The sequence below is a fragment of the Phodopus roborovskii genome, unplaced genomic scaffold (assembly GCF_943737965.1).
Source record: "Phodopus roborovskii unplaced genomic scaffold, PHOROB, whole genome shotgun sequence".
NCBI lineage: Eukaryota > Metazoa > Chordata > Mammalia > Rodentia > Cricetidae > Phodopus > Phodopus roborovskii.
Window position 1 is genome coordinate 17,519,358 of NW_026125281.1, and position 21,809 is coordinate 17,541,166.

A 21,809-nucleotide genomic window follows, 5' to 3' on the forward strand; every position below is an offset into this window, starting at 1 on the left:
ATATGTGTCTGTGAGATCGTACACATGATTGTGCAGATGTGTGTGCAAATGGGGACAGAAGGATGAATTTGACTGTCATTACTCAGGGGTCATTCACCTTTCTTATGCTATAGGGCTTATCACTGAGGAGGCATGCTAGCCATGTATCTTTCACAATACAGGTAATTTTTATGATCTGGTTTTTGGTAAAAGTTGACTTTGGTGCCCCCACTCCCGTGTGTTTTGGGTAGTACCTTTACTAGGATTCCAGAAACACTCCTTGTAGAAAGTCTAGCTTTTATTATGAGATATTCAGTTCACTGATAGTCTGCACAAACAGTAGATACCATGCTTGTGATTTCTAGAACTGCATCCACTGAATTGGACTCCCACACAAAACAGCTGTGGGAATGTCACTAATGTTCTCATTCTGAGTTGCATTCCATCACAATCCATGACACCTCTTCTCTAAAAGAGTCCAAAGGAGATCTGTCTCAGACCTTCTTATCAGAAAACCTTGTATCACCCTATCCTGATAGTCCAATGTCTTAATGGATACATCCTAATGTATGCCTCAGACCCCACATTTGTCTCTTTCTACCATTCTAGAAATGGTGTAAACCTTATGGAGTTTATGTATAAACTTTCATCTTTTAATTTCCTTTTAGATTTTAAATACTTTTTATGTTAGAGTAAGTTTAAATTCAAAGCAAAACAGTTTCTTATATGGAGACACATGTCACCCCGGACCTCATGAGTCTTCAGCTGTCACTACTGTCACACAGGTCTTCCACAAGAGCAGCCACTGCTCTTAACAGTTGTGTCATCTCTCCAACTTCCAAAAGGCTGGTGAATTTATTCTAACCATGATACGATATTGTCACATTTTAATATCAAATTAACTTCAATGTTATTAGAAGATTTAAGCAACTTCTTGAAGTGGCCAAAGCCATGCTCCCTTCTTGCTTTTCGCTTTGCTACTCAAGTCCCCTGCCATAGTGTAGTGGGAAATGGTGATACTTTTGTGGAAGTTAATTAAGAAATCTCAGAATTAGAGATGAACAGAAGTCAGGCTGCCCCTAACTCATTGGCTGTCTTTTGGCAATCTATTCCTCCTATTGGGTTGCCTTGTCCAGCCTTAATACAAGGGGAAGTATTTAACCCTACTTCTAAGCTGACTCATTATTCATGCTGGTAAGTACAGATTTCAGAGTGATGGGATATTTTCTGAGAAAGACAATACATTTCCTCTAAGCACACTCTCAAAGTCATTCACATTGCTGAGTAAAGTAGAAATTGAAGTGGCCTCTTTTCTTAAAAAAGACAGTGCCTGTCATCTAACTAGACTCATTATTCTAGTCGCCTTTTTAATTACAGTTGAAAGACATCTGGCTTCATCCCAGAAAACCCATTGTGTTCCTTCTAATCATACTCAGTATTCTTTACATAGTGCTGAATAATACAATTGAAAAGATGCTGCTTCTTTTCCTAGAAAAGACAGTGTTCTTCTAAGCATACCCATGGTATTCACATTGCTGAGTCCAGTTGAAAGAGAAGGGGAAAACGTAGTCTGTTTTCCAAAAAAAGACAATGAATTTGTTTTAACTATGCACACCTCTCTAACTACAGTTGAAAGAGATCTTGCCTCTTCCTAGAGAAGACAATGCATTTCGGTGTACATACATCCTATTCTTTTCACGTTCCTAATTTCAGTGAAAGAGATGTTGCCTCTTTTCCTAGAAAACACAATGTGCATATTCCATTTATGACCTGGGCTTTTGCCTAGACCAGCTACACATCTGACAAAGAATTAATATCCAAAATGACTCAAAAACACAAGGATTCAAGAAAATGATGACCCCCCCCAAAAAAAAAAATGGACCAGGGATCTATATGGAAAGTTCTAAATAGAAGAAATAAAAAAACAGGCTAAGAAATACCTTTAAAGGTGTTTATAATCCTTAGCAGTTGGGCAAATGAAAACTATCACAACTTTAAGATTCTACCTGACCCTTGTCGGAATCACTTAACACAACAACTGATAACAAATGATGGTGAGGTTGTAGGCAAAGGTGAACCCACATTCACTATTGGTGAGAATATAGATGTATGCAGCCATTCTGGAAATCATATGAATAACCTGCAAAATGTTAAAAATAAGTATCATGTAACTCAGCTATACCACTCCTTGGCATATTCCCAAAAGACAAGACAATCTACTCCACTGATACTTAACTCAGCCATGGTCATTATTGCCCATTCAATATAGCTAAAAAATGAATACAACTTAAATGTCCTTCAACAAATGAATGCATAATGAAAATGCGGTAGATATTCATAGTGAAATATAATTCAGCAGTAAAGAAAAGTAAAGTCAGGAAATTTCAGGTCAGTGGATGGACATAGGAAAGAGTATATTGGGAGAATTATACCAAACACAGGAAGACAGACATGTTCTCTCATCTGCAGTTCTTAACTCCAAATCTTCAAATGTGAATATAGCATGGAGTAACCACATAAACCAGGAAAGCATGAAGGGATAACAGCAACAGGGAGAAGCTTGAGAAGGAAATAGTAGAATGTAGATGGTATTTAAACAGAAACAGAAAAATGAGGAGGCTTCAATTGGGAATGGGAGGAAGGTCAATATAAAAGAGTAACAAATAACAGCAGGGTTTTTTTTAAATAAAATTTTAATAATCATTTTATATTTACATGAAGTAATACACATATATATTGAAATACAACTTAACTATAAAGAAAAATTTAAATCATGAAATTTTCAGGTAAATGGATGGAGATTATTTTGAGTGAGGTATCCCAGATTTATAAAGACAATATACCACATGTTCTCTCAATATACAGCTCCTACATCCAGATAGAGTGGATGGATGGATGGATGGATGGATGGATGGATGGATGGATGGATGGATATAAATAGATAGACAGACAATAGATAAGAGCCAGAATACTAGGAAGTCCTCTGTAAGACTACATTTCTTAAAATTGGGTACATAAACAAAACCTAACAATGATAATAGACAATGGCATCACAGAAGAGTGAAACCTCATAGGGTCTAACCCCTACATAAAGAACTATAGGCAAATAATGAGTGCTGAGAGAAGACAAAATAGCCTCATCCATTGATGAGCCTCCTAATTGGTTATCCGATACAAAGTGGCCAGCCCTGAAAGCATATACACATAAACAAAAATTAATCAGCAAGTTGTACATATGCATTTGTTCATATACATGTAACAGTAATTATCAAGAGGCTATCAGTTTGAGGGTTGGGGTGGGTTGTTGGAGGGGTTCTAAGGAGGGGATATGGGAGATGTTGGAATGGGGCAAAGAACAAGGAGAAGTGATATAATTCTGTTTTAACTACAATATATAAAGTTTTTTGAAATAAAATTTCAAATTTAATTTAAAGATTATAATTCCTAGGAAAAGTACTACAAGGGCAATTTAGTAGTGATGTGCTCTTTTTTTCATGAGAAAGTGGTAACTACTATCCTATAGAATCCTTAGCAGTTTCAACAGATGTTTGAGTAGACCAGAGCCAACTCTCTGAAACAAGAAATTTATAGACTGATGGAGAGTTTGCCATCATAGTTCTTATTCAATCAGCACTTAATAAGTGAAGTACTTTAAAGTTACATTTATTCGCTAATTATTCAATATATTCTATACAAATTAACAATACTTTTAAAGACATAGTACTTGTCCTGGCCATATTTCTGGTATCCTGGTTAAAATAGTCATAGGTACAGATAATCATATAACTTTACAATGAAATCACACAAAATTATAATTACCGAAAAAATGAGGAAGAATGCCAAGAGTATATTTTCTGGGATATTATCATCTTGAAAGTAAGAAATTCTTAGAATCTAGCCTAAATTCCATCCTACGTACTATATCTTTTTATGGGAAAACATATTGACAACTAATGATTGGGTTTATACTGAAACTATAAATCATCTCACTCATTATTGCTCTTGATATCTACTACATTTGATTGTTTTTACTCTTCCCAGATAAAAAGAATTTCACCATCTAAAATGTAATGTATTTCTAATTTATTTCTGTTTCTAATATTTAAGGATTTCTCAACTTGCCAAGTATGTAACATGTAAGCTAGACCAAGCAGTCCAAAGGGGAACTGATAACTGGTATTTTCTGTTACTACTTGGTTGGAATTTGTCCTTGAGTTCTGGAATCTGTTAATTAAGTTGTTATTCTCATCAACATTTTTGAAGTTATTTGTCCAATTGCGAATATTTAATCTAATGGAATTCATACTCTCTACAACTAGCAACGATGTTTGCATGAGATCTGAAAACCTTTTCTTTAAATATAATTGGAATTTCTTCAAATTAATTTCTTCCTCTAAGTCCAAAGAGTTATTAATATTAACATGCTTGTGTTTCATTTTAGCCATCAAGTCAACTATGTTTTTGAAATAAAGTTGATCAAACGGATCACCGATAGCATTATCAGTAAATCCTTTGCTCACACTCAAATTATTGCTCTCACCTCTGAGCATGTTTTTGTTTGACTGTGGCAGAAATGGGTATATTTTCATCCATAAATGAAAACCCAAAGAATTTTCAATATCAGAATCTTTGCGATAAGCAAATCCTCGATCTTCCTCATTTACAGGTTGAAAAATAACTGTTAATATTGGACAGTGTTGACCACAAAGGGCGTAGAGTTTATCCAAAGAATCCCCTTCCTGAAGTGTGCCATGAGTTATATTACTTCCAGGCAGTGGCTGAGTTTTAATAGCATCATTACCAACAGGGTGGACTTTGTTACCAGCAGGAGCAAAGGCTTGAGTAACAGATGTACACACTCTTTCAGATGGGTAATTACCCTTCTCCTCTCTGTGATGATTTGGTATGCTCTCTTTAGGATGGGTTTTATTCTGCACATCTAGAAAATCTTCACAAAAAGGCTCAGAGTCACTACCATGAGGAAAGTTAAAATAATTGCATTTCACTTCAAGTGGTTGAGTCATTTCCTCCAGTTCTGAAGAGGACAATTCAGCCATTGTTGGGCCAGGAGCCAGATCTCCAAAATGTGAATATGGCACCTCAATGCTGTTCTTATCAAATAGAGTATCCACTGATGTGGTGTCTGCATTGCCGTACATGCCAAGATTCTCCGGTGACACCCTGCACAAATGATTTTCTCGCAAGAGCCATTTGCCATTGTCAATCAGTTCTCCTTTCTCTTTTTCAATAAGGTCCTTGTCATGCTCATCTGTTTTTGTAACATGTTCTATGTTGTTGCCCCCCAGACTGTCTCTCACGCCATTAACATCACCTTCACCTTCCTCTGGGCATTTCTGCAACATGAGAGAACCTCTAGATACCTGTTTAGAAGAGACCAATGACTGGCATTCAGAATCATAAACACTTGTTTTCTTAGCACACTGAAGTTCCACCGGATTATAAGGACAAACTTGAGATCTGTGTATAGATTTGATCATCTCTGCTTTGCCATAAAGCTTTTCTATTGCCCTTTTAACAATTCCTCTATTGTACTCTTTCTCTTGGGCAGTATCGTCATTGTCATTGTGATCATCACTGGATGTTTTGCAGAGGTGTCCATTCTTAACATCTGGCTTATAACCTGACCAATCTAAAGTCACAGGACTTCTGAGATGTTTTTTAGATTCTGTGTAATTTACATTTTCCATGCTTTCTACCATCATTTTAACTTTCACCTTAGTTTCTCCTGCACTGATGTCCTTTTCCATATTTTTACTAGAAGCATAACAAAAATGTAAAGATGATGGTGTCACCTGCCCCCTACCAGTTGTCTCCAAAATCACAGTGTTTCTTCGTTCCTCTTCTATAATATCCCTACCTGATGTGTGTATTGACTTCAAACTCATCCTGGCCTCTAACTCTTTTTGCATTGATTCCTCCGTAGCATGTTCTTTGGCACTTACCTTTATATTAAAAACGTCTGTGTCTTGGCTTTCCAATTCTTCAAAAGATTCTAATTCTGAAATGTTATTTCTTTCACTTGATGTCATGCTATTGGTTATTGACCCTGGTTCTTCAGAAGTCCTTGATTCTTCCTTATCTAAAGATACATATTTCTTTTTACTCACTTTTTTAAGTGAGCATTTTTTAAATTCTTCTAACAAATTATAGTCTTTATCAAATTCTGGATCAGTTTTACTTAGGAAAAGACCATGGGAGCTTAAGTTACTGATATTTGGATATGATGTTGATACATTAGAGTCATTTTTATATGTAGGGTCTGCTAAACTCTTTAGATCTTTTGGGACTTCATTAACTGTTCTGAGTTCTTCAGTTAATTCCAAATTATTGCTGCATTTGTTTTCTCTTGAACTCACAGAGTCAGTTGTTTTGCAGACGCTGATGGGAATGTAAGTTTCATCACTCAAGCAAGCTGTTTCATAGATGTTCTCCCTGTTAGCACAAGCCTTATGGGAGCACACACCATCTGTAAGCAAACAGGCCCCTCCTAGGAAAGAAGCGTCATTTGTGGAGAGCTGGCTTGTAGTATAACTATTACTAGTGAAAAAGTCATCGCTTGGGTTGCCTGTCTCTTTTGGAGGGTTAGTAATATTCAGAGCACCCATCTCACATGGAGAGTTATGTGCCTTGTCAATAATTTCTGAAACACACAACTCGGGGCCACAGTCCTCCCTGGTGGAGTAGCCTTCATCCAAGAGCATCTTCTGTGTCTTTTCATTTTCATTACACTTAACACTCTCAGTGCCGGCTGCTGTGTAATTTCCTGGCACTGTATCCTGCTCTCTCTTCCTGGGTTCACTGCAATTTTTGGTGGATTCCACTAAGTTGGCAACAGCAGCCTTCAAGTCATCGGCTTCCTCTGTGATGGCAATGTCCTTCAGAACTTCCAACAATGCAACCATTTCTGCAGATCTGCTGGTAATCTTATGAGCATCACTTTGACAGAAGTTATTCATATTTCCTTTTAGGTTTAGTACCAAAAGCCAAGCCAGAAGGAGATTAGTGGATGAATTATATATTGCAGAAGGGAATGCAACATCTGCTAATGAACCTGGTATTTGAGCAATTCCGTTCTGATTTTTATGATTACTAGGAACAAAAGCTTCCAGGTGCTGAAGCAACAAGGCTGGTAAGCAGGTTTTTGAAACATTCTCTCCCATAGTGTCTACCTGAATGGCAGCCTCAATACTTTGCCCTTTTGTAGTTGCGTTCATTTCTTGGTAAATAAGACTCACTTCCGGTCTGGACTTCTCAGTAGATAAATGACTTTTAGTACTATGATCGTTAATAGTGGCTGGTGACAAAGTGCAGTGGTCATTCAGAGAAACCAAGTAAGAATCATGCAGAGACCCATCCGGGCTCTCAGAGACATGTTTACTACGCTCTTCACAATCATCTGTAGCAATAAGAGGTTTACCAGCCTCTTGATTTTTATTGTCATTTTTAGTTTTGTGCTTATTACTTTCTATAACAAAACTATTTCTTTTTGAAGAAGTTGTGTGGAGATTATTTTCTGGAAAACCATTACTGTTATAATTTACCACATTACTTCCATTTTTGTGTAGTGGAGCTGATTTCCTGTGCTCAAAATCTTGATACTGATTTATGTTCTGCAACCATCTCTGTACATAGTTCTTAACTGAATAATGGGGAATACCCTCAGAAAAATCTGGTTTTTTCAAAGAAGCTAACATATCTGCCCTGGTTGTAACATGCTGTTCACTTACTATAGCACCTGACTTTGATTTACCTACCTTTTGTTTTTTCTGGTTTTTTAAAGTTACATGTAAATCGTTAAGTTTTGGGACTAAACTCTTTTTTGTTATCCCTCTCACATTTCCAGTTACTCCCTCCATTTGTGACTGTGACCTATGGGAAACTTTCTGGTTTTCCTCAAGGATATTAAACACATTAAGCAAGCTTTGATTTTCTAAATTACCTTTATAAAGGCTAGATTCACTATGGAGAAAAGCTTTATCTCCTTGACCAATTTCTTGTTTTCTGAGTCCTTCTAGGCTTACAATCTTTAGTGGTCTGGATTTTCTTTTGGCTAAAAGTCTTTGAGTCTTAGAATTTTGAAAAGCATTAAATTTATTTTTGTGGAAATTCTTGGAAATTTTGATATTGAGATTACTTTGGGGAGGAAAATTACTAGATTCAGTTACTACATCACTTATGTCAAGGCCTTCCTCACAAAGTTTCCCTCCTTTAAGAGGACTGTCTAGATCTTGTGACAGTATTTCCTGTGCAATTGTTCTTTCTCTGTTTATTTTCCCAACTTTATTAGCAGCTCCTTTGGTGTCAATCACTTTTTTCTTATACCTGGAATTTATCATTAGCTGTGGCGATTTCTTCTTCTTTTTGCTGGGAAAAGAGGATAAACCCTGCTTCCTGTTTTCTCGAAGTTCTGTTAAACCACTGTGAGCAAATTCATTTACAAGTGTGTCCACTCTTGTGACAGTAGATTCAACAGAAGGAACATCAGAAATACTTTTGTCAGCTCCCCAGTTGTCACCCGAGGAAAGAGTTCTGTCTGCTGACATGGAACTGAACTTGTCATTGGTGTGACCATAAATTCTGAAATGCTTGATTTCATCGTTGCCTGATACTATGTCTTCCTCCTCAACTGAGTTCTCTGAAACAGTGGATGGTAGACCATTGTTATGGCACATCTTTAAGACCTTCTGACTTGTAATTTCTATAGCACCAGCATTTATGACATTTGACTTGAGCAGGCCACTTTCCGTTGCTCTCTCTAATGGTGACTCCAAGTCATCATTGCTGCGGATCTGAACAAGTTTATTAGATACTGATGACATTTTACTGCAAGAATGCGTAAACATGTGGTACTCAGATTTTTCTCCACTTTCTCTTTCTTCACTATAGGAAAACTGCTTCTCCTGAACCTCTGTTTCAGATACTACAGTGACAGTCCCTATCACAGACTTCTTTTGTCTCCTTCTCCTTGGCCCAGGGGTCGGGGGCCTGTAGAAATGTTTCACCTGTGTCTGGCATCCCTGAATAATGTCTGTGTCCACAGAAGCATTGTCCCAACCAGCAGAGCTACATGATTCCGCCTGCTGTGCTATCATTTGAGTGTTTTCTTCCTCTGTCAAACTGCCCTGCTGAGTGGTGTCCCCAGACATTGAACACGCTGCAAGCTTCAGATTAGATGCTTGGTCATCTGTTCTTGCTGGATAACTACTTTTCTTAGTCTTTTCCTCGGTATTAGAAAGCCCAGCTCTATTGACAGTGGTCGTCCATTTTACAGTTTCTTCTTCTTTTATCTTAAATCGGACTTTCATCACAACTGTCATAGTACCATCTTGATTAAAAATAATTGACTTCTCAACACCATCATCACAAGGATATGTTGATAGATTCTGAGAATCACGGTTTTCTAAGGCCAAGTAATTTTCAGGGGCCACTGAACAGTCTGAATAGCAGTCATATGTTTTCTCGGACTCCAAGGACTCAATCTGGGGGCTTAGGACTGAAGGCATATGTGTACTCACTTGCAGGATTTTTAATAGTAAAAGTTGCCATGTCAAAACACAATGTGGAAAGCAGAGAAGTTGTAAATATCCCAAGGAAGAAGCAGCAAAGAGAGAAGAAAAGAAAAAGTTAGTACAAAATCCCATTTTTCTGTATTTTACAATAACACGTTACAGATGTATTTCTAAACTGTATGTAGTCTATGGTTATTTGAGAAATCTTACTGAAGTTTCTGGGTGTTTGTTGTTTTTGTTTTTCAAACCACTAGTGTGTGTGTGTGTGTGTGTGTGTGTGTGTGTGTGTGTGTGTGTGTGTGTGTGTTTCTTTCTTTTTTTGTTTCTTGAGACAGGGTTTCTTTGTGGCTTTTGAGGCTGTCCTGGAAGTAGCTCTCGTATACCAGGCTGGTCTGGAACTCACAGAGATCCATCTGCCTCTGCCTCCCGAGTGCTGGGATTAAAGGTGTGTGGCTCCAAGTAAACTAATCACACTTTAATGGAGACATTCATAGAATTTAATTTTAACAACTTTATACTTTATAAAGGAATGTTAATAAGCAGTATATAAAGTACTCACTGAAGATTATATTGGGCAAAACATTTTCTGTGAGGTTTATTTGCTTACCAGCACTAAAACTGGACTCTAACAGTTCTGTATACTTAAGTAAGAAAGTGAGGCAAGCAGCCATGGATGGTAGTGTAAGTTCTGTTTATCTAAATAAGAAAGGCAAACCATGAAGGGTGGTGTTCCATTTGAGCACATACAAGGCTCAGAAGTGTTAGGAAAGCTAAACATCTTTAGTACTTCATCAGACAAATAATATTTAATACTTATTTGTGTGATCAGTGTAGTTGATTTATACACACAAAAACACCAGAGTTAGATATAGACCAGTGTGACTTTGAATGTGAGGTCTGTCATTAACCTTGGCAGCTGTGCTTCTAACGTGACAATTTCCTCCTAGCAGTCCTTATAGATTTGCAAATGTCCTCCCAAAGTCATTGCCATTGAAGTTCTCAGAGCTAACCCTATAAATCCTTTTGTAATGTTTGATAAACAAAAATGTCTCATTCTTACTTTTGTGAAGTAGAACTTAACAAAGCTCTCAGAGCCCCAAAATCTATCAAAAGTCATAATACACAGCTGATGAGAGACACAAAAAGAAAAAATCCACTTCAGAAAACTGACGAAGGTAAAACAGCACTTATCTGTGCAGAATATATATTTGGCAATTAATACCTACAGGTGCATTAACAAATATACTCCTGAAATAATTAGGTGAAAGCAATAATTTTTTTTCAGCCGTACTATCAATAAGAACAGGGATTACTACTCCTTAAAATAAAGATTATTCCAAGTCTAAAGAGAATGAAAATTCAAATTCAAGTGTAAATGGTAATCAGCACATTAGCTCAAAGCCTATATTTCCTTGGCAATAATGAACACAATAAACAATAGGGTTAGTCTCTCTCACGCTGTTGGGCCTCAAGATGCCCTCTTTCTCCACTGTCCTCAGAACAATACCACACTGTTAATCAAATCCTAAAATTTTCAGAATTTAGATTATTGCTACTAGCATAAACTGGGGATTGACAATTTTACAGGAATACCTTCAGAGGAGAGGGCATATAGCTAGATTTTTAAAAAATATATAGACTACTAACTTGCTGAGCTCATCTGTGAATGTTCATTCAGACAAAAGTCTACAATTACTGGAGATATCACATACACAATTCCACAAAACTCTTTCCAAAGCAATAAATTCTGACATTTTGTTTAACAACAACAAAAACTATACTTCATCCATGTAAAAATGTGTATCATTGATTATTTGGAAAAATCTTTCAAAAAGTCCCCAGATATCGGTGACTATTTCTTACTATAAATTAACCAAACTCATTTTGGAATACTTTTAATCCTCTCATGTTTTTGGTTTTGGTTTTGGTGATGAATGAACCTAGTCCTATAAAAATATGTATTTATTGATGAGACAAAAAACAAACAAAACAGTTTCAAAGCTAATAAGGTCTATTTGTAAGTGACTTACTTTTTCTTTTTTCCAACGCAGGTTTACCCTTCCGGTACACACGATGAGAGATCCCTGGTAGCTTAGCAGGAAGCAAGTACTTTTGGATGTCATAATTTCCAGGTTTAAATGGCTCCCTTCCAGCTGCCACCACAGCTCCTGAGCTCAGTATCACTGCCTGGAGACTAGGAACCTAGAAGAAACCAGAGTCACTGTCCTCACATAAACAAGTACTGTTCTTTCCTGTAGTTTATTCATAACTTTGAGTAGCTCGATTTGACAGCCCCCCCCCCCAGGCTTGAAAGAAATCATCTCAAAGCATTTTCTTAGATGCCAGTCATGTACACAAAAATAATCTAGGCAGGGTGGGGGAATGGTATAAGCATCCATTGACACTATTCAGCCTGCATACTAGCTAAAAAAGTGGCAGGCTTGTTTTCTGGAATAACTAAAAGATCTTTAAAAGTAATGTTGTATTCCCGACCAAAGTCTGCAGTTACAGCCAAGTTCATGCCAATCTAGCACCAACTGCGCAAGGACCTGTGGGATAGCAAGTCTGGAAGATGATCTCTTGTGTACTTTCTGTTAGCTGCATACCACGCAGACCCTGCAGACCCAGCATAGGAATACTAAGAAAATGCTTTTTCTAGATAGGGAAACACTTCTCTTGGCCACTCCCTTCCAAGGAATACTTTGAAAAATGCTATTCTTTAACGAAACACTTTAAGTCAGTGTTCAAGGACAACAGAAGAGCAGAAAACAGAAACCTTCAGACCCAGTGACCAAGAAGACACAGATGACTAGAATGTACACATGTGCACATTACAGACACGCAAGCACATGTGTACATTCATACACACAGGAATGCATGCAAGCACGCGCGCATGTGTGCACTCAAGAGATGACTTCGGAGCCACAGAAACACTCACTTTTCTTCCATCTGTGGCATACAGTTTGGCCACCGGACACTGCATGACCTGTGTCAGGTACTTCAGAAAGGCCTCGAAGGTCTGAGTAATCCTTCGGCTGAGAAGGACCACGCACCTGGTCTTCGGGTCACCATTTCGAAAGACCACGAGCCTCCTGGGAGCATGGAGCGTGCCAGGAGCAGTGGTGGGCACCATGGCAGTAGCAGAACTGAGGTGCACATGTGTGCTTAGAGAGCGGCTACTGAGCCAGGGCCGCGGGCGCCTGCGAGCCTTGTCCAAGTCAACTGGCAGCACCTTCCTATTGTGGGAACACAGGTAGGACTCGCCATCCTCCAGCTCCTCCAGCCTGGTGATGCTGTGCCTTCCACGGGGTGTGCTGATATTCCTCACCCCAAAGGGCAGGGGCACCTTCCTGGATAAATTGTCCAGTAGGGCATCGAAGGTCTTAAAGGAACGAGGATTGACCACCACCTTCACACCACCAAACTGGGGGTCTCCGCTCTTGTAGAAGCTGATGCGTTTAGCCACTACTGGATGAGTGACTTTTGCATGGCGAGGGGAAGGAACTTGACCTCCAGAAGAAGTCAAATGAATCATGGAGAAACTAGTAGAAGGTGTCTCACTCATTTTGGATGAGACCTAAAGAGGGAGGGAAGGAAAATGGCTTATTTCCACCATGTGCTGGAGCCGTACCACTGAGACTATGGTAATGCTAACTCTTTGCTTGTTTGCCCACTCCACCTTTTGGTTTATAATGTAAAAGAATACAAACTGGGGGTTGGAGAGATGCCTCAGCAGTTAAGAGCACTGACTGCTTTTCCAGACGAGCCGGGTTCTATTCCCAGGACTCACATGGCAGCTCACAACTGCCTGTAATTCCAATGTCTGACACCCTCACACATATATGCATGCAGCAAAACACCAACGCACATAAAATAAATAATAAAAGAATACAAACTGGACTGGAGATGAAAGCTTGTAACAATCTCAAGCAGGGACCTTTGCCCTCTTGCTGACACAAAAACGGGGTCCTGCCCATTTGGTCATTAGAAGTGGACTTCACAGGCATTCAGCCCAGCAGAGGGCACTGATCTTGCTGGTTATGGTGTGCACATTCCAGGCTAGGTAGAAGCGCTACCTACCTGAACAGAGAACGTGGAGCTTGCACACGTGACATCACCCTTAATCTTCAGGCCAAGCTGAGAAAATGAGTAAAGCTTTTTAATGATACTGGCCAAACATTGCCAAGAACAGACCTCCTTGGCAAGAAATTCAGCTGCTTGTTCCATTTTGGTTGCATTATACACGCTGCAAATCTTCTGAGATCCCGTTTGGCCGCCCATTTCCATTGTTTCCCAAGGACTCAGGGACCTCCATGTGTCTGGACACCCACCACCAGCAGTTCTTGGCACTCCACAGAAAATTGATCAGAGTTAGAGGTATTGATCCACAGATACACCACACCCACACCAAGGTTACTGTGGATCCCAGCGAGGAACCGGCTATGAGAGCCACAGAAAATGGCCTGCAATTGACCGGCTCAAAATGTTCTCAGAATGGGGATGAAAGCAGAAGGTAGGTACCACAGGATTGATGGGGATGTCCTTCTGTATGTATGTTTCTCTTATTGATGAGTAAAACAACAATTAGCCAATAGGCAGGAAGGTAGGCAGGGCTACCAGACCAGGAGAAGGTTGGAGAGAGGAAGATAGATAGAGACAGCAAAGCCATGTAGCTGAAGGAGTAACATGCTGGATTATGGCAATACATAGATTAATAGAAATGGGTTAATAACTGAGACAGAACCAGCCAATGAGCAGCCTAAGCCATTGGCCCAATAGTTTATAAATTAATATAAGGCTTTGTTTATTTGGGGCTAATCAGCTGTGTGACCAGGCTATAAAGAAACTCAAAAAACACAGGATGGTACACCTGTGGTTGATATTGGTGGGATTGCCTCATTTCCAGTTTGGTTTTCAATACTAGGAATCTAAGACAGGGCCACTTAGATATTAAATAACTGCGCATCATCCTCAGCCCCATTTTTTAAATGTTATTAAACTGTGTAAATCTTTAAAATTAAAAAACAATGTAGGATTTCAAAAATTCACAAAAGAGACACAAATCAGAGCGCCTCCAACAAGCAAGTAAGAGTTTAGCAAATCATCCATTTGATCCTTCATGGCCTGACAGTGGGATTGGAGAGGGAAAAGGAAAGGCTTAAAGTTAAGATTGACTTTTAGGCAGAAGGGAATGGGTATGTCTAGAGGAATTTGTATCATTAAGTAAAGAATGTATCATGGAGAGCTGTAATGGGTATGTTAAAATAGATTCAGATGCTTCCTTGGAAAATTAGGAAGTGTAGTAAACCATCTGTCACAAAGTTTATGTTGAGAACCACTCACTGAGTGAATGATTAAATTACTATGAACTGATGAAAAGGTTGCCATCTGACCGATGTGTGCACCAGCAGTTCTAAAACAAGGAGTGGAAGAAGATCCACTTTTAGTAAGACACAGAGCCATTCCTTGACCTCAGAATATCACTGACAAAATTCGTAGCTTTGGAAGGACTTAATATGCTTGGTCTTCCTTTATAGGGTATTGTGGTTATATCTGTTTCATTTTAATCATTAGTGCCTTTGAAAGCATAAGACAGCCCTCAAGCCTCAAAGACAAATTGAATAAAATAGATTTAATTGGTAGTATAGAGATAGTAAAAAGGCATGCTTGCACTATAAATCTAGCCCAAGTCATCTACATAAATATTTGGAAGTAATTGTCTAAGACTCTTCGTACATCTCCCAGGTGATTTGCATATCTTTATGTGGAATTCAGAAAAAAAAAATTCTGTAATCAATCTAGATATTAGTTGTCTCCCCTTTTCAATCCCTTGGAGACTTAAAGTGATTATAGTCTTTAAGATAATAAGGGTAGCCCTAGCTGCCATGTGCATCAGGAGCTAGGAAATCCAGCTTTTCAGTGGTCAGCATAACTGAAGAAGCCTCTTCTCATCCTCTTACATCACTGGCCTGACCTTGGGAAGCCTTCTTAATCTCTCTTCCCTCTGGCAGTGGGGAACCAGGATTTATCCCTAGTGCACGAATGGGCTTTGGGGGCCCATTTCCTAAGGAGGGATACTCTCAGCCTAGATACACTGGAGAGGGTCTAGGCCCTGCCCCCAAATGTGATAGACTTCGATGATCCTGATGGGAGATTGGTGCGGGTCATGGGAGGACAGGAGGGAGCTGGGATTAGTATGTAAAGTAAGATTGTTTTTAATTTTAATAAAAAATTGACTTAGGAGAAAGTAAGAGACTGCTTTAGTAAGGCATGACCACAAGTGGACAGGAAAAATGACTCCTGTTTGTTCTACTCACATATGGCTGACAAGTAATTGAATACGTCAGATCCAACAAAAGGGAATGGCAAACATCTAAGGAGCTAGTTAAACCATTCACCTTGGTCTGATCATTATGTATTGTATTGGGTTAAGAGGCCTCACTGTATTCCATAAATATGGACAATTAATGTTTTTAAACTTCCTTCACCATTTAAATACAGGATTTCAGAGCTCTTTGCCTCCAATTATTTTAGGTTGGTTCATTTACATATTTATTTGAAAATGCATAAATAGGTATTTGAGATACATTTTTACCTCACTTAAGAAAAATGGAATGCATCACTTCGTAAGAGCATTGTGAATGTGTTGATGTTACTAGTCTGCATCTCACTGTTTGAAATGCTGTTAACTTGGTGGAGATGTGAGGAACAGATTTGTGCATGTGTGAAGGTTTTTGAAAAGTTTTACGTTTCTTTGATTTGGGCTAATATATAATACAGAAAAGTTTACACTGGGGCCGAATGGGAGAAGATGTAAGACAAAACCCACAGCAGAGGGAACTAGCGCCCTCCCCAACCTTTTCCTTATTTCATTACTTCCTGGCCTGTTTTGAGCCATAAAAGGCAAACTGAAGGTTACCAGCCACCCAGCAGTGCAGTAAGTCACTAGGGGAAGGTTAGGAAGCTGTGTGAATATTTTACTCATGAAAGTGAGGCTTAAAAGCCCATGCTAATGTAGTCCTTGTGTGTGTAACACAAAACTAAAGAAAGATTCAGTACTTACTTTAAATAAATAAAAAGGTTCTGTCTTCATTCAGTGCCTAATGCAACCACTGGGGAAGGGTTTGCAAACCAAACTCCTTTCCAAGAAAGTGGGTCAGACTCCTTTCTGAGAATCCATGTGAGATGGTGTGTCAGAGCGCCAAGGAAATCCTCAAGGATGTCTGACCCAGACTAAAGGCAGGACATAGAAGGTAACACTCCAGAAAAGATGATGGAGGCTCAGACACCAGATGCAGAGTGGTGGAGGTACCCTCGGGAGGAAAGGGAAACCAGTGCAGCATGTATGTAGCCACCACAGGTGAGCAAGACCAGTGATGTGAGCAGTAAGTCTTGATGGCCAACTGTGCCGTTTGATGATTGTGCTGCTTTTTTGATTTATAAAACTAATCAAACTTTGTGTGGAAAAGTTTTTTTACAAGCATTCTCAAACATACACCCTCTGAGATTGGGATCATAAACTTTGGACTTAGCCAGAAAACAAACCAAGTAGCCTAACATGGTTTCATTCACTCAGTCTGCATTGAGGACAAGTGGAGATAGAGGTAATAAGAAAATTATAATCTTGAGACCTACTTCTTTCCTCCACTGACTCCCTAGAGATAGCAAGGGAGCTGGCTAACAAAATGTATTTACCTCCAGCCCAATTTACACTAAAATTGGTTGCTACTGATGGGTAGCTTGCTCCCAAGAGATTCCCTCCTCTGTTCAGAACGTTTTCATTGCCAAAAAGTTAGATAATGGAGCATAATACACTTTGGTTCACTAGGATTAAATGCAGTTAGGCTTGTCTGCCTTGTGATGGCTCTCAGTCAACAATACTTTTAACTCTGTGGTACTCAGACCTGAACAGTTGCCCCTACCAACACAAAGCATCTGGTCCCCCACCCATCTGACAAAATAAATGGTGGATCTAAAAGACACATGTATCATTTCACTAAGCATATACTATTCTATTTTCTATCTAATTTTCTCCCACTCAGTAGGAATCCAGGCAGTTAAAGAAGGATGATGTAGAAAACTATTAAAATCAGAATGTTTATTCTCAGGCCAATTCACAGACAATATTGTAGTGAAACTAACTCATTTCATCACAAATTTCCACAGCCTTATTGGGCAAGAGGGAAAAGAGACCCAGAAGAAATATATATAGCAGTAATTCACTGTGGCAGCCACAACACTTGAGTTATCAACAGGATCTTTTCCTTACTGTATTGAAGTTTTCTATAATAAATATATAATGCCATTAAAAGCACAAATAAAATTAACTTTCCCCATATTTCTCTAAACTGGAGTCACAATTTCCTGATACTGAAGCTTTCTCCTCCTTCAATATCATCATACATACTGCAAAGACTGCTGTCCGACTTGAGTACCAGAAATTATTATTAACATTTATTATTCTAATGGTTAACAATAAAACAGGATTGTAATCTACATATGAAAGGGAAAAGTAAGATAAAATGAGCAAAGCATAATTTTTAGGAGGAATAGTTTAAAATAGTTTTGTACTTACCAGAACCTGAAAGCTTCCTTTTGAAGAAAAGAGGAAGTAGTTTGAGAGTTCATATAAACATCACTGGGTATGCAGCCTGCTTCATTTCACATAAAGAAGCAAGTGTTTTTGGATTTATAATTGGCATGTCCACCCAGGGATTGGGTAGAGCCAATTAATTTAATCCAAGGTGACGGTAATCACTGAAGGAGCTCACCTCAAGGGTGCCACAGCCAGAAAAGGAGGCAGCTGCTAGCACACTGAGCATCTCAAGTCTCTTCTGCTAAGTATCCTCCTTACATTGCCTCTCTTAGAGGCATCATCTTCTGCAGAAAGTTCTTCAACTCACAAATATCTCTTCTAATTACCTCGATTATTTATGTAAAAGAAATTACTGAAACAAAATGGTCTGATGTTGAGTCATTCTTTTGGGGTAGGAACTTGTTATTTCTGTTTAGCTTTTAAATTTTTTAATTTTGATGTTATAATTATATCATTTTCCCCCTACCCTCTCCTCCCTCCAAATGCTTCCATGTAACCCATTTTGGTCTCTTTCAAGTTCATCAACTCTTTTTTTTTTTTTTTTTTTGTTACCTGTGTGGTGTGTGCACATGTGCATATACCTGTGTATTCCTAACATACAAATACAACCTGCTTAGGCTGTATAATGTTAAAATATATGTTCTTAGGGATGACTATCTGGTATTCTATAACCAGTTAGTGTGTTAACCCCTGGGGAAAACTATTTCCCTAACTTTTGGCATTACTTAGTTATGGTTTTTGTGTGTGGTTGAGGCCCTGTGAGCTCTTCCTTTTGCAGGTTAGCATATTGATTGGTGGTGTCCTTTTTTCACTTCATGTTTGGGCAGCCATGTTGGTCAGACATCATGGATGTAGCTTCTCTGACATTTCTAGGAGACATAATCTCACAGTAAATCCTTGTTTCTCTGGATCTTGTAAATCTCTAATTGGAGTTAAAACCCAATTAACAAGAGGGGAATTGTGCCTAGTACTGGAAACTTAGCCAACTCTCCAGAATTAGCAAGGTCATGTGTCTTGGAGAAGAACATTTAAACATCACTTTACTAAGCCAACATAATACCTAACTACATTCTATTTATCCCTATACACAGGTGATTGTAGTGCTCACCCGCAGTCAAGGAATTTTCCAAAGATTGAGGCCATTACAGAAGACCACACTCAGTCCAAACGCAGAGTTAGGGACCCAGTCCCAGCTGATGAATCATTTGATAAATAACTGTGATGCTATTGCACACAATAGTGAAAGGAAAAAGATACAGACCTTTTTCATATGACTAAGTTATTCCTGCTTTTGACCAAAACAGGTAAAATTATGATGCACATACTGCAGATGTAAACAGTGTGGCCACTCAGCAAAGCAGTCCATAACAAAATCACTGTTTCTCTATTCTCCCCACCACTGCTTAATCGCAGTGGAATTTGAACATGTGACACATGAAGTCTTCTAAAGTCCAGTGTGAGTACAGAGCCTCACCTAATCTGGTTTCTCACTGGCTTTCTACCTCTGCTCTGAACAAGAACAAAGTGGGGTTCTCTGTGTGGAAAGAACCAAGGCTGTCATGTGTTCCAGATGGTTGTCTCCAACATCGTGGAACTGTGTACTTTGCCTATACATACTGACTTTGCCACAAGATACCTATGTAAAAGGGAGATGCAGCATAAGAGAAGAGTAGACAAAACAACGGGGTTTAACTTGATACAAACTTCCAGGTATACTCATCACAGTCCCTAGACTTGGCTCATGAACCAAACAAAAAATCTGTTTTCATGGTGGCAATAGGCATAAATGGCATCATTATCAGCTCGTAAACAATGTACAGTTCTAGAGTTCAGGTTAGATATGACCTGTCCTGTATAGTCTGGGGTTGGTAAACCACTCGCATATATCAGTTCTATTTCAACCCTGAAAGAATGGCAAACCAGAAATTATGAATAGGGCCTTTTAGGGAAAATGAAAAAAAAAATTTTATATATGACTTTTGTTTTCTAAATGTCTCTTATAGTATACACTACACTCCCATAACTTTAGTCAAGAATGGAGATTGAGTATACCTGGTGCCCAGTCCATGCCCTGTGCTATCTAAAGATACCACCATGTGTCAAAGACACTGGGATTTCTGATAAGCTGGTGCTTTGTAATGCCGCTGATCCCATATTATAATTTGATTAGTGAGTCTAGAAAATTCCAGATGCCTCTATATCATAGTTCATATTAGGCTTCTTCTCTCTGATACCTTCAACAGTCATGAGACTACCTATTTGTCACTTCTGGATTCATGAATCTTCTGGTTTCTGCTCATATAATATAGTCAGATCATGAGAAACCTGGTGGCAATGGTTCTTTGAAGTTGGTCTTACTTCAGTCCAACTCAGTTTTGTAACCTTGGACTACTCACTTAGTTCCACCATGTCTACTTCCCTTGTTATAACACATGAGGAAATGCATACTTTAAAAGCTTGATGCAAGAGCCAAATAAAATGTATATAGTTACCCCTCTCTATGAATAGGGAGTTGATTCCAGGACCTCTTACCCCTTTAGACACCAAATTCTGAAGGTTCTCAAGTCTTTTACAGAAAATAGTATAATGTCCCATATAACCTACAAGCATCCTGCCATGCAGGTTAAGTCATCTCTACTATACAATACTGTATAATAGAATGCTATGTTATTTGTAAAGTCCTTAGACCATATTGTTTAAGGAATAGAGACAAGAAAATGTATAAACATGTTCGAACAGATGGAAATTCCAGCATTTTTCATTTGTGGCTGGTTAAATCCACAGATGAAGAACCTATGGATAGGAGAACTGACTAAATCCACGGACAGAGAATGCAATGGGACTCACTGTCATTATAAATGTTCAACAATAAAATAATCATTCTTCCTATGCCATTCTTCCTGTAAAGCATAGCTCTGCTTCTCAGTGCCTCTAATAAACTGGTGCTATACTCTACATGATGCACAAACTGTGATCTGACCCAAGCTTCCTATTCTGATTTTGTGTTGACCTATCTATCTTATGCTGTAGTTCAGTCACTTTACATTTTCAGTGTGCTCTGAATTTTGTCTACCTTCCCTTTTCTTCCTTGTTTTCTTTCTTGCATTCTTTATGCATTGAGGATTGAAGCCAGAGCCTCACACATACTAAGCATGCACTCTACCACTAAATCATATCCCCAGACCCTCTGTAGTCTCTCTTTTACTTTGGTTGTGTTGTGCAGTAGTTTCCTCTAAAACTTTTGCATCTCCCAGGGAAGCTCCTTAAGACAGGAGGTAAATCGACCAGATTCATTAAGCCCCTCCCTCCCAGAGTAATCAATAAAGACAGGAGAAAATCGCTCTCAGACAAGTCAAACTGCAAAGAAGTTTCTTAGACGACCCAAGCAGCAAAGAAAACTCTTGAGACCAGACCTAGTGAATGGAAGAACCTAAACCAGCTGGGCTTCCTAGAAGAGATTTAGACCAACCAGAGTCACTTGGAAAGGACAATTTCCAACCCGTTGCACTGCCTACAGGCTTCACAATGTGCTCTTAAGTCCCCAGCTTTGTGAGTTGTGATTCATGCTTGAGTGGGCTTTGGTGATGTTGCTGTCTTTGAGTCATTTCTGCCTTTGTAAGTAACCCCTCTCCCATATTCCTATAAGTAACCTTTATCCATAATCCTATAAATAATCCTCACCCATAATCCTATAAATCTTCAGC

At 38.8% G+C, this 21,809-nt stretch overlaps 1 protein-coding gene across 1 annotated transcript; it reads right to left on the bottom strand.

The window, feature by feature from the left end:
- Positions 1-3,965: 3,965 nt before the first annotated feature.
- Positions 3,966-13,470, bottom strand: Rp1 (RP1 axonemal microtubule associated). The gene is given in 3 exon segments (XM_051196323.1): positions 3,966-9,514; positions 11,540-11,711; positions 12,448-13,470. Coding segments are annotated over 3 exon segments (6,348 nt in total). The 5' UTR covers positions 13,075-13,470.
- Between the last annotated feature and the right edge of the window lie 8,339 nt (positions 13,471-21,809).